The 17,537-nt window shown below is 43.7% G+C and overlaps 1 protein-coding gene across 1 annotated transcript in view; it reads left to right on the plus strand.

The window, feature by feature from the left end:
• LOC120029072 (multidrug resistance-associated protein 5-like) overlaps positions 1-9,117 on the plus strand; it is a 90,368-nt gene extending 81,251 nt beyond the window's left edge. The window contains exons 20-28 of the mRNA XM_038974377.1: positions 338-620; positions 4,757-4,943; positions 6,390-6,479; positions 6,744-6,933; positions 7,288-7,447; positions 7,640-7,718; positions 7,922-8,035; positions 8,195-8,359; positions 8,751-9,117. Of these exons, the coding sequence (XP_038830305.1) occupies positions 338-620; positions 4,757-4,943; positions 6,390-6,479; positions 6,744-6,933; positions 7,288-7,447; positions 7,640-7,718; positions 7,922-8,035; positions 8,195-8,359; positions 8,751-8,852 (1,370 nt within the window). The 3' untranslated portion in view covers positions 8,853-9,117. The remainder of the gene's footprint in view (positions 1-337; positions 621-4,756; positions 4,944-6,389; positions 6,480-6,743; positions 6,934-7,287; positions 7,448-7,639; positions 7,719-7,921; positions 8,036-8,194; positions 8,360-8,750) is intronic.
• The last annotated feature ends 8,420 nt before the right edge of the window (positions 9,118-17,537 follow it).

Raw genomic sequence — 17,537 nt, forward strand, 5'->3', positions numbered from 1 at the left:
GTTAGCAATATAATTTTCGCTAATTGGCAACTTCCTTCAAACTGAACTCAGAGACATAAAAATTATATCCATGAGTTAATCTGACTCTGGGGAAGTAGAGAAAGGTCTTCATTGCCAAAATACTGAAATATCCTTTTAACATGAAGCTGCTTTTGTACTTGTGTGTTACACTAAGCACTGTAACAACAATGTTGTTCCGTACAGAGCAATTTCATAATGTCTTTGTAACTGTAATGATAGCAATAAAGTTGAGCATTTTTGGTGATTACACAAGTGGAATAAGTAATAGTCACTGAACTATGTTTTTTTCTCTCTCGCCCCTCTTCCTCCCTCCCAGTGGACACACGGCTGCCGTTCCAGGTAGAGATGTTCATCCAGAATGTCATCCTGGTCTTCTTCTGTCTGGGCGTGATCGGCAGCATCTTCCCCTGGTTCTTAGTGGCTGTGGGCCCCCTGGTGCTGCTCTTCACCATGCTCTACATGGTGTCGCGCGTGTTCATCCGCGAGCTCAAGCGCCTAGACAACGTCACCCAGTCGCCCTTCGTCTCGCACATCACCTCCAGCATCCAGGGCCTCTCCACCATCCACGCCTACAACAGGGGCCACGAGTTCCTGGACAGGTGAGCCGTTGAGGTGTAGGGTGAAGTTGCCTCTAACCATTAGTGGGGAAAATGTCAAACTGACCCAAGATCAATGTCTAAAGGGATACTTTGGGATTTTGGCAATGATGCCCTTTATCAACTTCCCCAGAGTGAGATGATGTGGATACCATTTTTATGTCTCTGCGTCCAGTATGAAGTTTGAGGTAGTTTCACAAGCCAATGCTAACTAGCTTAGTGCAAAAAACTGGAAGTCTTTGGGTACAGCTAGCATTGATAGCGCTAATGCTAGTTCACGTTGGTTCGCTAAACTAACTTCCTTCATACCAGAGATGTCGGGTCACGTGACTTGGACTCAAGTACTACTCGAGTCGCAAATTTTGCGACTTGACTTGGCGGAAAGAATATGCATTTGCCACTCGACTTTGACTTGAGCGTCTATGACTTGGGATGTAACTTGAGCTGTATGAGTCAAGAGATGAGGGAGACTTGTTTAGATTTCCCCATCCCAAAAGGGCATCACCATCCTCTCATCCTCTCACCTCCTCTCCTCTTGCAACACCTTCTGTTATTAGCCAACCAACCTCCACAGACCGCAACTCGCATCCAGTGGGCGGGAGTGGGGTGGGGACAACAACACTCGACTCTAATTGGACATTTCTAGCTAAAGTGAGGTAATGTTCTCGAACTTACTAGCTTGCAATGGTTCCCCCCTACCATTTGGGTACGGAGTTTTTAACATCCCTATGTAGGCCTACTATTAAAACATTTTTAAACGGAAATGTATCTAAATAAATAGATAATTACAGACTGTATAATAGCAGGTTCCTTAAATATGCGCATTCATGAATTCAAACAAAAAATATGGTGACATCGAGATTTTGTCATCTCCATCATATAGGAAAATGTTTAAATTTATTTTTTTAATCGTATTTTATAGCTTTGATGAATACCAGAAGAGCGAGATGATCAGCAGCCTCACATTTTCCAAATCTGTACAACACAAACCATCCACAGCAGAAAGCTATCACCAATTCCATAATGTCAGACCTGATTATGGATTGTAACATGCCCCTGTCTATCGTTGAACACGAGCTTTCATCACTTTTTGTCAGTGGTTGATAGCAAATACTCCCGAGTGTGTTGCAGAGCCATAACCTCCAAGATTGACAACCTGGTTGCCCGACAGGGAAGCACAACTCAAAGACCAGATGACACAAGCTGACCGCATCTTTGTCATAGTAGACATATGGTCTGACAGAAAGAGGAGAGAATTCCTTGGAGTCACCGCCCACTGGACCGAAAGTGCAATCTGCTGGGTGGTAACCGCTTTAGAGGATCACACACATGGGAGCGAATATGCGAGCAGTTTGCAGGCATCTGTGACTAGTATGGGATCAAACATAAGTTGATGACATTATGTGACATTGCAGCTAACATGAAATAGGTGTTCAGTGTGCTTCCCAAGTGAAGAGGAAGAGGCTTTCCATGATGATTACCACCTAGAGGATCCAGACATATGGAATAACCTGGAAGTTGAAGAACAGGAGACCATCAACACTACTTTGGGTAAAAACGCAGTCTGAGGCAGGTGAGAGCAGTGCTTCATTGCAACTACCTGAAGTTGTCGGATGCTGGAAAAGGGGGCATAAGGAATTTATATTTTCATTGAGAGTGTGGAAACTACTGAAAGAGTTGGCGATATTCTCCAGCCTTTTGCAATGCCAGCATAATGTGGAGCGTGTGTTCAGCCATGGGGGAATTATACCGCGGCCCCATACCTCACAAATGGGTGATAGACTCTTGGCCAATTTTGATATTTTGCAAAAGCGATACATTGCAATAGCGAGGGAATGAATGATGATAATGTAGCATAAAAGTCCTTAGATAATCCAAGATAATTCGTAAAAATCCAAATAACTTCACAGATCTTCATTGTAAAGGGTTTAAACACGGTTTCCCATGCTTGTTCAATGACCCATAAACAATTAATGAACATGCACCTGTGGAACGGTCATTAAGACACTAACAGCTTACAGACGGTAGGCAATTAAGGTCACAGTTATGAAAACTAAGGACACTAAAGAGGCCTTTCTACTGACTCTGAAAAACACCAAAAGAAAGATGCCCGGGGTCCCTGCTCATCTGCGTGAACGTGCCTTAGGCATGCTGCAAGGAGGCATGAGGACTGCAGATGTGGCCAGGGCAATAAATTGCAATGTCCGTACTGTGAGATGCCTAAGACAGTGCTACAGTGTGACAGGACAGACAGCTGATCGTCCTCGCAGTGGTAGACCACGTGTAACAACACCTGCACAGGATCGGTACATCCGAACATCACACCTGCGGGACAGGTACAGGATGGCAACAACAACTGCCCGAGTTACACCAGGAAAGCACAATCCCTCCATCAGTGCTCAGACTGTCCGCAATAGGCTGAGAGAGGCTGGGCTGAGGGCTTGTAGGCCTGTTGTAAGGCAGGTCCTCACCAGACATCACCGGCAACAACGTCGCCTATGGGCACAAACCCACCGTCGCTGGACCAGACAGGACTGGCAAAAAGTGCTCTTCACTGTCGAGTCGCGGTTTTGTCTCACCAGGGGTGATGGTCGGATTCGTGTTTATCGTCGAAGGAATGAGCGTTACACCGAGGCCTGTACTCTGGAGCGGGATCAATTCGGAGGTAGTGGGTCCATCATGGTCTGGGGCGGTGTGTCACAGCATCATCGGACTGAGCTTGTTGTTATTGCAGGCAATCTCAACGCTGTGCGTTACAGGGAAGACATCCTCCTCCCTCATGTGGTACCCTTTCTGCAGGCTCATCCTAACATGACCCTCCAGCCTGACAATACCACCAGCCATACTGCTCGTTCTGTGCGTGATTTCCTGCAAGACAGGAATGTCAGTGTTCTGCCATGGCCAGCGAAGAGCCCGGATCTCAATCCCATTGAGTACGTCTGGGACCTGTTGGTTTGGAGGGTGAGGGCTAGGGCCATTCCCCCCCAGAAATATCCGGGAACTTGCAGGTGCCTTGGTGGAAGAGTGGGGTAACATCTCACAGCAAGAACTGGCAAATCTGGTGCAGTCCATGAGGAGGAGATGCACTGCAGTACTTAATGCAGCTGGTGGCCACACCAGATACTGACTGATACTTTTGATTTTGACACCCCCCCATTTGTTCAGAGACACGTTATTCAACTTCTGTTAGTCACATATCTGTGGAACTTGTTCAGTTTGTCTCAGTTGTTGAATCTTGTTATGTTCATACAAATATTTACACATGTTAAGTTTGCTGAAAATAAACACATTTGACAGTGAGAGGACGTTTCTTTTTTTGCTGAGTTTAGTAATAAAATACATGTATAATATGATCTTTGACTCAAGTTTATGTAGTGTACTAGTAGTGTAAAGAATTGCATTTACATTTGCATAAAACCATTGACTTGAGGACTGGAAACTCAGTATTATGGACTTTTGACTTGACTTGACTTGAGCTGTGGAACTTGGGACTTTACTTGAGACTTGCCCATTATTACTTGGGACTTGAATCGAGACTCGAAGGTTAAGACTTGAGACTTGCTTAGGACTAGCAAAATTGTGACTTGGTCCCATCTCTGTTTCATACTGGACGTAGAGACATAAAAATGGTATCCACGAGTTCATCTGACTATTTGGAAGTAGATAAAGGGCTTCATTGCCAAAATCCCAAACTATCCCTTTAAGTTTAGTATGCGGTGAGGGGAAGCTAATCCCAGATCTGTACTGGAAAATGTGCTCCTCCAAACCCCTCGGATCAGTCTCGTTAAAGATGCACTATGGAAGTGTAGTCTATAATTGTTTACGTCATATGTTCGCTTGAATGTTGCCTCTATGGTTTATATATGATGTCATATTAATCCATGTATTATCTCATGAAATCACACAAATCCTCAGTTATAGGCAAGCAACATACCTTTGTTCATGAGTGTGGGAAGGCATTAACTTTCTTTACAGTGAGGTCATGTCTGTCTATTCTGTCCATTTAGGGGAGCACCCCCAGAGACAAAGTTCCATATAGCCCCTTTCAAGTATCCTAGTTCGTTGATGGCTAAAGCAAGAAACCAAGGATTCAAAAGTTGTACTTTTTCCTCAAGCTTCCCGTCTGTTGTGGTCTCCAGGTATCAGGAGCTCCTGGATCAGAACCAGGCTCCTTTCTACCTGTTCAGCTGTGCCATGCGCTGGCTGGCCGTGCGGCTGGACGTCATCAGTGTGTCTCTGATCAGCATCACAGCGCTCATGATAGTCCTCATGCATGGCCAGATCCCCCCGGCCTATGCCGGCCTGGCCATCTCCTACGCTGTGCAGGTCAGTGCCTCTACTTTGAAGAAATTCCTCGCTACGGGGGGGAATCTTAACTTCTACTTAAATGGGTTAGCTTGCTAAAAATCCATGAGGAATCATGGGGGCATCTGTAAATGTCATGGCCTTTTCTTTTTTACATTGCACTGATGCCCCTATCACACTTGTGCAACAGCACAAGTTTGTAGTGGCTGTTTTTAAGAAAACCGGACCATGGATTATAGTTTCTCCTGGCCCATAGACGACTTTCAGGTTGAGGATACATCTTACTAATTTTCACCTATTTATGCATCGATGTCAATGGATGACTAAGTGAACATTCAAAGTTGTTGTTAGGATTTGCCCCTATGTTTTTTACACACATGGTGTGACTCAGTTGGTAAGAGCTTGGTGCCAGCAATGACTAGGTTTTAGGTTCCATTCCCGCAGGGATCACATTTACTTACAGTATGCAGTACACTCACTGTACTGTAAATGGTTCACGATAAAAGTGTCTGCTTAAGTGGCAGATATATTATAAAATACATGCTTTTCTCTTACCACCACAGCTCTCCTCTGCCTTCTTCCCCTTACGTTTCTCGTCACTTAGCAGTATTACTCCCCTAGTCTGTCCCCCCTTTACTCTCTGTTACTTCCTCTATCTTCTCCTCTGTTTCTGTCACTTTCTCTTCACTTAGCAGTATTACTCCCCTAGTCTGTCCCCCCTTTACTCTCTGTTACTTCCTCTACCTTCTCCTCTGTTTCTGTCACTTTCTCTTCACTTAGCAGTATTACTCCCCTAGTCTGTCCCCCCTTTACTCTCTCTTACTTCCTCTATCCTCTGTTTCGGTCACTCATCTTTCCCTTGGTTGGTTGTTATATATCTAAACAGAGCTGTCTGGATCCATTATTGAATGACAAAACATCTAGATACTATTAGAAACTTGATTAAAAGAGGACATGGTTACAGCATTATAGATGACATTAATACATATAATTGTATAAATTGTTAGGTTGTAACTAAACTCACGGACGACTAGTAAAGCTCAAACCAAGTTTATTCACCCACTGGGTCACACAGCTGCATAAGACAGCCATATTTACACAAGCACTGGTATTTAAACCTTCCTCCTATGCTGAGTCTTCTCCGTACACATCTGGACAGCCACTACAACTCTGTTGCTAGACTTCTTTAGTGATGTCTGTTCTTTCTCACTTCATCTGACTTGACCTCGGCCCACATTCCTCACCCAACTCCTGGCTGTCCTGTTGACTTGTACCAGACTGTGGCCCTTCTCCTTTCCATAGGATACCTAATGTCTAACAATAACATGTTCTGATGGAACGTAAATGTTCTGCATTTCCCTTCTCTCCCTCAGTAACATGAAAAAGGATATTTCATATTTCAAGTTTAGAACCCATTAAAATAATGTCTTATCCCTCTCTCTCTCACTCTCCCTCACTCTCTTTCAGCTCACAGGGCTGTTCCAGTTCACAGTCAGACTAGCCTCTGAAACTGAGGCTCGCTTCACTTCTGTGGAGAGAATTCACCACTACATTGAGGTTACTGCACTACTAATACATGGCACTGCACACTCTCACTGCATATGTTGTCTCGCTACCACCGTGACCTACAGCGTGTTTTCATCATTCTAAAACTAGGAAACCCTAAGAAGACAGATGTCCTAGACGTTTTTCAGAGTTACTTTAACTGCACATTTTAAGCATTTTGGGCTGCAATGTATGTGTTTGAAAGGTGCTAAACAATTGAAGTGCAGTTTTATTATTATGATGAACCCCAGAGCGGTCTCCCCTGCTTTCCCCCAGTCTCTAGCGCTGGAGGCCCCGGCCCGCATCAAGAACAAGGCGCCCCCACCAGACTGGCCCCAGGAGGGTGAGGTGGTGTTTGATGGGACTGAGATGAGGTACAGAGACAATTTGCCACTGGTTCTCAAGAACTTGTCCTGCACCATCCGGCCCAAGGAGAAGATTGGCATAGTGGGCCGGACGGGCTCAGGTCAGTGGAAACAGTCAGGGAAGCATCTCTCGAAGCAGTGCCCTGTTTGATCATGTATCTGAAAATCCTACCCATATAATATCATATCATCTGTTTTATATCCAGGAACAAGGTCAATTTCACTTCATTCCTATTGAAACATTTATCTTTTTAAATGTAATTTAAAATCACTGAAAGTATGCAAATGACTTGAATGACTAGAACAGACAATGCCATTCAAGTCAATGCCATTCTGGTCTCTCGAAGGATATTCCTGAGCTGAGGTGGCTAGCTCCGGATGTGTTTTATGGCTTGTGACTGTTACATCATTCTAATTCTACAGAGTATGTCCTCCCTGTCCTGCTCTGTCCACAGGGAAGTCTTCTCTGGGGGTAGTTCTGTTCCGTCTGGTGGAGCCCTGTGGCGGCTCCATCAAGATAGACGGCATCAACATCTGTGACATCGGCCTGGCCGACCTCCGCAGCAAGCTGTCCATTATCCCTCAGGAGCCTGTGCTGTTCAGCGGCACAGTCAGGTGGGCACGCCACTCAAACTCTCACTGTACTATTGTGACTGTAAACGAACACTGTCACGAGCCTGGTCGTTCCGGATGTGGTTGTGTGGTCTTGCTGAGTTGGCACATGGGGTTTTCCCTTTCGTCCAAATGTAATCTGGTGACTGCCGATGCATTGTCTTGAAGTTGTCCTTGTCCTCTATCCACCCCCAGGTCAAACCTGGACCCCTTTAACCAATACGCAGAGGAGCTGATCTGGGACGCTCTGGAGCGGACACACATGAAGGAGTGTGTGAGTATCCGGGACTCGGGCGTCCAGAGTAAGAGACTACACTAGATGACTGGTTTTTAGAAAGATGCTTGTGGGATAGAGTTAGAGGCACAGAGGCTCACAACGGCATTGGTAACACAGGACTGAGAAATTAGACCCATGTTCAATTTCCTGTCTTTGATTCAGTACTCTCTCTCTCTTCCTCTCTCCATCCATCCATCCAGGTGTCTCAGCTGCCCCTGAAGCTGGAGTCAGAGGTGGTGGAGAACGGAGAGAACTTCTCCGTGGGAGAGAGACAGCTGCTCTGTGTTGCTAGAGTCCTGCTCAGACAGTGCAAGGTACCCTACAAAATGGGAATTGAGAGAATTGTAATTTTCATGTGTGTTGACGTCCAATGGTATTCCAGGTAGCCAACCTTGTGGGTAGAAGGATAACTTTAATCTTCTATGGTCACAGCACCTTTCTGACTTAGCTCTCGGTGACCCCTCCCCTCTCAGGTCCTGATCTTGGACGAGGCAACGGCAGCAATGGACTCGGAGACGGATTCTCTGATCCAGGAGACAATCCGCAATGCCTTTCAGGACTGCACCACCCTGACCATAGCCCACCGGCTGCACACCGTACTCAACTGTGACCGCATTATGGTGCTCAACCAGGGACAGGTACACACAACACAAGCTCATCTACTGTACATTTGCTCGCCTTTTACGAAAGATTAGTACTATGTAGCAGAACTAGCTAGCTAGTGAGTCCTGAAGCTGTGTTGCCCTGTAGCTCAACCTAAGCCACGGTTTTGGTAGGGCAGGAAGCTGCTTTGTGGTCACAGAGAGTTGTTTTAAACAAGGGTTTGCATCCCGGGTCGGTCATACGGAGGCGGAACGTGAGGTTACATACTTTCACATTTCCTGTCTCTACAACTGGCTAATGGGCTTGGAAGGCTTTTAGGTCTGACTAAATCGTCATTTATGTAGTGATACTCCCCCAAATCTATGCTCCAAGGAATCCCTAAAGACTTGTTTTTTTTTTGTTTTCCCCATCCTCCATTTCATTTAGGTGGTGGAGTTTGATGAGCCGTCCAAACTGCTGACCAATGAGAACTCTCGATTCTGTTCCATGCTTGCTGCCGTGGAGAACAAGATCTCTGTGAAAGGCTAAAATCGACACAGGAGGCACAGACATGCCCTGGAGATGAGGAGAGGGGAGGACGCTCCCAAAGGGGTCCAGCCATCCGACAGCTCCCTCCGTGGTCTCACCCCCCTCCTCCTCGTACCCACCCTGAGCTTACCGCTCAGCCTGTGGAGGGGTGCCGCATCGGACCATGGAATTATAATTCTACGGTTGCATCAGGTCCTTGGTATAAGGCAAGGGCTGCCCTGAGGAGATGCTTGGTCAGAAGCCATTTCAGCTGGAATGGTCAGGGAACCACTGATACTGTACTGTCTTTAGTAATATATAAGAAATAAAGCTTTACATGTAGCTATATTCATAGCATAACTGGTCTGTTTTATAGGATATATCTATATATACATATATTTACAGTGGTAAAATATACTTTATTTTCTACTGACTCTGTACGTAGTTGTACAAAATGTATCATTGTATATTCACTCATTTGTTACCATCATTGCAGTTTAACTTTGCTGTTGATTATTTGCGACTTGAAACATCTGTAATCCTTTGTCTTGTGACTTGAACCCATGAGCCCTTAAACCCTGGCACAAGTGGTGGATCTGTGGGGAATTGGTGCTGCTTGTCCTTAGCGTTTTCACTGGGCAATCAAAAGGGCGTGCTTAAAGATAGAAAGAACCCTGCTTAAAGGTAGAAAGAACCCTGCTTAAAGGTAGAGGGTATCACACCTGCTTAAAGGTAGAGGGTATCACACCTGCTTAAAGGTAGAGGGTATCACACCTGCTTAAAGGTAGAGGGTATCAAGCCTGCTTAAAGATAGAGGGTATCAAGCCTGCTTAAAGATAGAGGGTATCAAGCCTGCTTAAAGATGGAGGATATCAAGCCTGCTTAAAGGTAGAGGGTATCACACCTGCTTAAAGATGGAGGATATCAAGCCTGCTTAAAGGTAGAGGGTATCACACCTGCTTAAAGGTAGAGGATATCACACCTGCTTAAAGATAGAATTGAACCCTGCTTAAAGGTAGAGGGTATCACACCTGCTTAAAGGTAGAAAGAATCCTGCTTAAAGGTAGAAAGAACCCTGCTTAGAACCATGCTTAAAGGTAGAGGGTATCACACCTGCTTAAAGGTAGAAAGAACCCTGCTTAAAGGTAGAGGGTATCACACCTGCTTAAAGGTAGAGGGTATCACACCTGCTTAAAGATAGAAAGAACCCTGCTTAAAGGTAGAGGGTATCACACCTGCTTAAAGGTAGAGGATATCACACCTGCTTAAAGATAGAAAGAACCATGCTTAAAGGTAGAGGGTATCACACCTGCTTAAAGATAGAAAGAACCCTGCTTAAAGGTAGAGGGTATCACGCCTGCTTAAAGATAGAAAGAACCCTGCTTAAAGGTAGAGGGTATCACGCCTGCTTAAAGATAGAAAGAACCCTGCTTAAAGGTAGAGGGTATCACACCTGCTTAAAGGTAGAAAGAACCCTGCTTAAAGGTAGAGGATATCACACCTGCTTAAAGGTAGAGGATATCACACCTGCTTAAAGGTAGAAAGAACACTGCTTAAAGGTAGAGGATATCACACCTGCTTAAAGTTAGAGGGTATCACACCTGCTTAAAGGTAGAGGGTATCACACCTGCTTAAAGGTAGAGGGAATCACACCTGCTTAAAGGTAGAGGGTATCACACCTGCTTAAAGGTAGAAAGAACCCTGCTTAAAGGTAGAGGGTATCACGCCTGCTTAAAGGTAGAAAGAACCCTGCTTAAAGGTAGAGGGTATCACCCCTGCTTAAAGGTAGAAAGAACCCTGCTTAAAGGTAGAGGGTATCACCCCTGCTTAAAGGTAGAAAGAACACTGCTTAAAGGTAGAGGATATCACACCTGCTTAAAGGTAGAGGGTATCACACCTGCTTAAAGGTAGAGGGTATCACACCTGCTTAAAGGTAGAGGGTATCACACCTGCTTAAAGGTAGAGGGTATCACCCCTGCTTAAAGGTAGAGGGTATCGCGCCTGCTTAAAGGTAAAGGGTATCACACCTGCTTAAAGGTAGAACGAACCCTGGTTAAAGGTAAAGGGTATCACGCCTGCTTAAAGGTAGAGGGTATCACACCTGCTTAAAGGTAGAAAGAACCCTGCTTAAAGGTAGAGGGTATCACGCCTGCTTAAAGGTAGAGGGTATCACGCCTGCTTAAAGGTAGAGGGTATCACGCCTGCTTAAAGGTGGAGGGTATCACACCTGCTTAAAGGTAGAAAGAACCATGCTTAAAGGTAGAGGGTATCACACCTGCTTAAAGGTAGAGGATATCACACCTGCTTAAAGGTAGAAAGAACCCTGCTTAAAGGTAGAGGGTATCACACCTGCTTAAAGGTAGAGGATATCACACCTGCTTAAAGATAGAAAGAACCCTGCTTAAAGGTAGAGGATATCACACCTGCTTAAAGATAGAAAGAACCCTGCTTAAAGGTAGAGGGTATCACACCTGCTTAAAGATAGAGGATATCACACCTGCTTAAAGATAGAAAGAACCCTGCTTAAAGGTAGAAAGAACCCTGCTTAAAGGTAGAGGATATCACACCTGCTTAAAGATAGAAAGAACCCTGCTTAAAGATAGAAAGAACCCTGCTTAAAGGTAAAGGGTATCACACCTGCTTAAAGGTAGAGGGTATCACGCCTGCTTAAAGGTAGAGGATATCACGCCTGCTTAAAGGTAGAGGGTATCACACCTGCTTAAAGGTAGAGGGTATCACACCTGCTTAAAGGTAGAAAGAACCCTGCTTAAAGGTAGAGGGTATCACGCCTGCTTAAAGGTAGAGGGTATCACGCCTGCTTAAAGGTAGAGGGTATCACACCTGCTTAAAGGTAGAGGGTATCACGCCTGCTTAAAGGTAGAAAGAACCCTGCTTAAAGGTAGAGGGTATCACGCCTGCTTAAAGGTAGAGGGTATCACGCCTGCTTAAAGGTAGAGGGTATCACACCTGCTTAAAGGTAGAGGGTATCACACCTGCTTAAAGGTAGAGGGTATCACACCTGCTTAAAGATAGAAAGAACCCTGCTTAAAGGTAGAGGGTATCACACCTGCTTAAAGGTAGAGGGTATCACACCTGCTTAAAGGTAGAGGGTATCACACCTGCTTAAAGGTAGAGGGTATCACACCTGCTTAAAGGTAGAGGGTATCACACCTGCTTAAAGGTAGAGGGTATCACACCTGCTTAAAGATAGAAAGAACCCTGCTTAAAGATAGAAAGAACCCTGCTTAAAGGTAGAGGGTATCACACCTGCTTAAAGGTAGAGGGTATCACACCTGCTTAAAGATAGAGGGTATCACGCCTGCTTAAAGATAGAAAGAACCCTGCTTAAAGGTAGAGGGTATCACACCTGCTTAAAGGTAGAGGGTATCACACCTGCTTAAAGGTAGAGGATATCACACCTGCTTAAAGGTAGAGGGTATCACACCTGCTTAAAGGTAGAGGGTATCACACCTGCTTAAAGATAGAAAGAACCCTGCTTAAAGATAGAAAGAACCCTGCTTAAAGGTAGAGGATATCACACCTGCTTAAAGATAGAGGATATCACACCTGCTTAAAGGTAGAAAGAACCCTGCTTAAAGGTAGAGGGTATCACACCTGCTTAAAGGTAGAGGATATCACACCTGCTTAAAGATAGAAAGAACCCTGCTTAAAAGGTAGAGGATATCACACCTGCTTAAAGATAGAAAGAACCCTGCTTAAAGGTAAAGGGTATCACACCTGCTTAAAGGTAGAGGATATCACACCTGCTTAAAGGTAGAGGGTATCACACCTGCTTAAAGGTAGAGGGTATCACACCTGCTTAAAGGTAGAGGGTATCACACCTGCTTAAAGGTAGAGGGTATCACGCCTGCTTAAAGGTAGAGGGTATCACACCTGCTTAAAGGTAGAAAGAACCCTGCTTAAAGGTAGAGGGTATCACGCCTGCTTAAAGGTAGAGGGTATCACACCTGCTTAAAGGTAGAGGGTATCACGCCTGCTTAAAGGTAGAGGGTATCACACCTGCTTAAAGGTAGAAAGAACCCTGCTTAAAGGTAGAGGGTATCACGCCTGCTTAAAGGTAGAGGGTATCACGCCTGCTTAAAGGTAGAGGGTATCACACCTGCTTAAAGGTAGAGGGTATCACACCTGCTTAAAGATAGAAAGAACCCTGCTTAAAGGTAGAGGGTATCACACCTGCTTAAAGGTAGAGGGTATCACACCTGCTTAAAGGTAGAGGGTATCACACCTGCTTAAAGGTAGAGGGTATCACACCTGCTTAAAGGTAGAGGGTATCACGCCTGCTTAAAGATAGAAAGAACCCTGCTTAAAGGTAGAGGGTATCACACCTGCTTAAAGGTAGAGGGTATCACACCTGCTTAAAGGTAGAGGGTATCACACCTGCTTAAAGGTAGAGGGTATCACACCTGCTTAAAGGTAGAGGGTATCACACCTGCTTAAAGGTAGAGGGTATCACACCTGCTTAAAGGTAGAGGGTATCACACCTGCTTAAAGGTAGAGGGTATCACACCTGCTTAAAGGTAGAGGGTATCGCGCCTGCTTAAAGGTAGAGGATATCACACCTGCTTAAAGGTAGAGGGTATCACACCTGCTTAAAGGTAGAGGGTATCACACCTGCTTAAAGGTAGAGGGTATCACACCTGCTTAAAGATAGAGGATATCACACCTGCTTAAAGATAGAAAGAACCCTGCTTAAAGGTAGAGGGTATCACACCTGCTTAAAGATAGAAAGAACCCTGCTTAAAGGTAGAGGATATCACACCTGCTTAAAGGCCTCATGTCTACAGCCTAGTAGTCCCTCTTAACTCACTTACTTCCTTTAGTACATTTCAGACTTTATTACCATGATTATATTGCTTGCCGTTAACTTCAGTTTGTTGTTGGTGTTTGTCACAGCTCCTTTACACTGATGGTAAAGCTACAGGGGGTCGCCAGTGCCATCTGCTGGTGGGGAGGGGAGGTCCTGCGACTGTTCTACATACGTTATTATTATGGCAACATAAAAGATGCTTGTGGAGCACTAGGTCTCTGTGATTTGAACAAGATTGCATTCTCTTTGCCCTGACCCAGTGAATCTTATTGTGTGTCGTCGGTCCACTCATTGACACTGTTTGGACCAGAACCACACAGATTATAACACTCCTGCACTAGGTGTAGCAAGTAGGGAACCTCTGCATCCTGTCTTTGCAGTATTGAGGTGATGCTATAATACTGTAATTAGGAATCACCTTCGGCAAGTCTGTGTCTTTCTCTATTACTTTTTATAGCCTTAGCATGACAACTATTGCCTTGTTAGCAGGGTAGGATGAGGTGGAAAGGGATCGCTTTGAAATATTCTGTCATAAAACTATTTCAGGTTTACCTGTGTGTTCTTTGTCAGTGTTGTTGATGGGTGAGGGAGAAAGGGAGAATTTATTTTTTCAAGTGGCAGCAACATGCTTAATTGGAAGAACAACTTACATTTGAATATTACAATTGGCAATACTAACTTAAACACAAACAGAAGATCTTGGCAATGAAAGTGAAAAAAGGGGGATGTGGGAGAGGGGGTGGTAGGCTATGATTGTTCTCAAAGGAGAACATGAAACACATGTTATACAATCAGAGGCGAAGACACAGCTGGGTCTGGTGGGTCACCGGCCCTGCCAGATTGAATAATGCCCCAACCAATCAGGCAGTCAATTAAAAAAAAATATATATGTATTTTTATATATATACATGTATATATGTATGTATGTGTGTGTGTGTGTATATATATATAAATATATATATATATATATACAGTGGGGAGAACAAGTATTTGATACACTGCCGATTTTGCAGGTTTTCCTACTTACAAAGCATGTAGAGGTCTGTAATTTTTATCATAGGTACACTTCAACTGTGAGAGACGGAATCTAAAACAAAAATCCAGAAAATCACATTGTATGATTTTTAAGTAATTAATTTGCATTTTATTGCATGACATAAGTATTTGATACATCAGAAAAGCAGAACTTAATATTTGGTACAGAAATCTTTCTTTGCAATTACAGAGATCATACGTATATTTATAAGTCCGTATTGCCCAGCGACAGCCCCGAAACCTGAAGGATCTGGAGAAGGTCTGTATGGAGGAGTGGGCCAAAATCCCTGCTGCAGTGTGCACAAACCTGGTCAAGAACTACAGGAAACGTATGATCTCTGTAATTGCAAACAAAGATTTCTGTACCAATAATTGCTCCCAAGGATGAACTAGACTTGTGGAGGTCTACAATTTTGTTTTATGAGGTCTTGGCTGATTTATTTGGATTTTCCCATGATTTCAAGCAAAGAGGCACGGAGTTTGAAGGTAGGCCTTGAAATACATCCACAGGTACACCTCCAATTGACTCAAAATTATGTCAATTAGCCTATCAGAAGCTTCTAAAGCCATGACATCATTTTCTGGAATTTTCCACGCTGTTTAAAGGCACAGTCAACTTAGTGTATGTAAACTTCTGACCCACTGGAATTGTGATACAGTGAATTATAAGTGAAATATTCTGTCTGTTAACAATTGTTGGAAAAATGACTTGTGTCATGCACAAAGTAGATGTCCTAACCGACTTGCCAAAACTATAGTTTGTTATCAAGAAATTTGTGGAGTGGTTGAAGTTTTACAACATTAAAACAACTTTTAATGACTCCAACCTAAGTGTATGTAAACTTCCGACTTCAACTGTAACTTGATTTGTTGGTTATGTTGTCTCCTTGCTAATCAGAACGGTTAAATGCAGTTGGAGATTCCTGGGATCTAATTGGTTACATCGCAATCATATAGTCAGTGGTGTAAAGTACTTAGTAGTTTTTTGGGTATCTGTACTTAACTATTTATATTTTTGACTACTTTTACTTCCCTACATACTTAAAGCAAATATGGTACTTTTTACTCCGTACATTTTCCCTGACAACCGAAAGTACTCATTACATTTTGAATGCTCAGCAGGACAGGAACATTGTCAAATTAATGCTCTTATCACGTGGTCCTCCCTGGCTATCCGTACATTAAAAAATAATAATAATAAAAAATACTTATTTTTTTTATAACCTTGCAGCAGCACTATCAATGTTCTTATTAGCTATTTCCAGCCTTAGCTGAGACGACGAGCAAATCATTTGTTTTTACAGCACCTTACACAACATGTATCTGCTCATTTCCCTAATCACCCCATTCACTCTGTCCAATTTGAAATATAGTTGAGTAGTGAGGACCAGAGTCTATCAAACTTGGGCTGTCTCTTGTGGAGGTCATAAGTGAGCTTTTCAAGAGGAAGGAAAGTCAATAATCTGGTCAATCCACATTTTAAATGTAGGAGAGGTATTAGAGGCCCACAATAGAAGAATACATTTCTTAGCAAAGTATGTAATAGTCATAAACACATTTTCCCTGTCAGGATCAAGAACAAAGTCCTGCTGGGCAATAAGAAGATAGATACACGGGGTCATATCAAACTGTACATCTAGTATTTTTTGTGCAGCAGTATGTATAGATTGCCAAAATCTAGCAATCTCTCTACAACTCCAAAATACATGCATATAGGTTCCACTTTCAGAGGTACATCTTTTACAGTTAGGATAAATGTCTGTTTTCATTCTAAGGAGTCTCATTGGGGTGTAATTAAATTTGTACAAAAATTTGTAATTAGATTCTTTCATTTTTACATTAGTAGAGGAGCAGTATACCCTGTCGCAAACCTACGCCCATAACTCATCACTGATAGTCAAAAGGTCCTTTTCCCATATTATTTTCCATATAAATTTGGTGATGCTTGGTTAGTTGTTTTGAAAAAGGAAACTGGGAGATAGCATGGGAGCATCTGATATAAATAGTTCAATCTAGGGAGGATGTTCATACGGATGACATTAATTCTTTCGACTTAGCTAATTGGGAGGGAGATCCAGGTTTGGAGATTGTTCTTGATTTGTTCCAGGAGTGGTAGATCATTTTCCTTGAAAAGGCAATTCAGATCTGGAGTTACGAAGATCCCAAGGTATTGTAACCCCTGTGTCTTCCATTGGAACGGACAGAGTGTCTTCATAGAGCTGGTGAGTGTAAGATTGAGAGGGCAAACAGTGGATTTGTTAAAATTGGTCTTATATCCTGAAAACTTGCCATATTGAGCAATTGTGTCTAAAATGGAAGGGATTTCTCAGGGTTGGATATGTAGAGCAAGACATTGTCCGCGTAGAGTGAAATCTTGTGCTGCAGGCCGCCTGCAGAAACACCCATAATACTTGATGGCTCCTTAGCAACTCTGCCAAAGGCTCCGCCCCCAACAACTAGAGCAAGGGGGACAGCGAGCACCCTTGTCTTGTGCCCCGTCCCAAAGGGAATCTGTCAGAGTTCAGACCGTTAGTAGTCACCATCGCAGTTGGATGAGAGTATAGGGACTTAATCCATTTAATAAAGTTTGGGCCTATATTGAACTTTTCTAAGATTGAGAACAGAAAGCTCCACTCCATCCTGTCGAACGCCTTCTCAGCATCCAGCAGGACAGGGGTCTTCTGTGTGTTTACTTTATCAATAATATCAAAAAGACGGTGAATGTTATCAGAAGAGTACCTGTCTCTAATCAATCCACACCTACTCTCCCTACCCGGTCAACACCCCTCTCCATTGACCTTAGAGTATAGCTTACTCCCTGGAATCACTAAGACGTCTATAGT

This window comes from Salvelinus namaycush, chromosome 34 (genome assembly GCF_016432855.1).
Source record: "Salvelinus namaycush isolate Seneca chromosome 34, SaNama_1.0, whole genome shotgun sequence".
Lineage (NCBI taxonomy): Eukaryota > Metazoa > Chordata > Actinopteri > Salmoniformes > Salmonidae > Salvelinus > Salvelinus namaycush.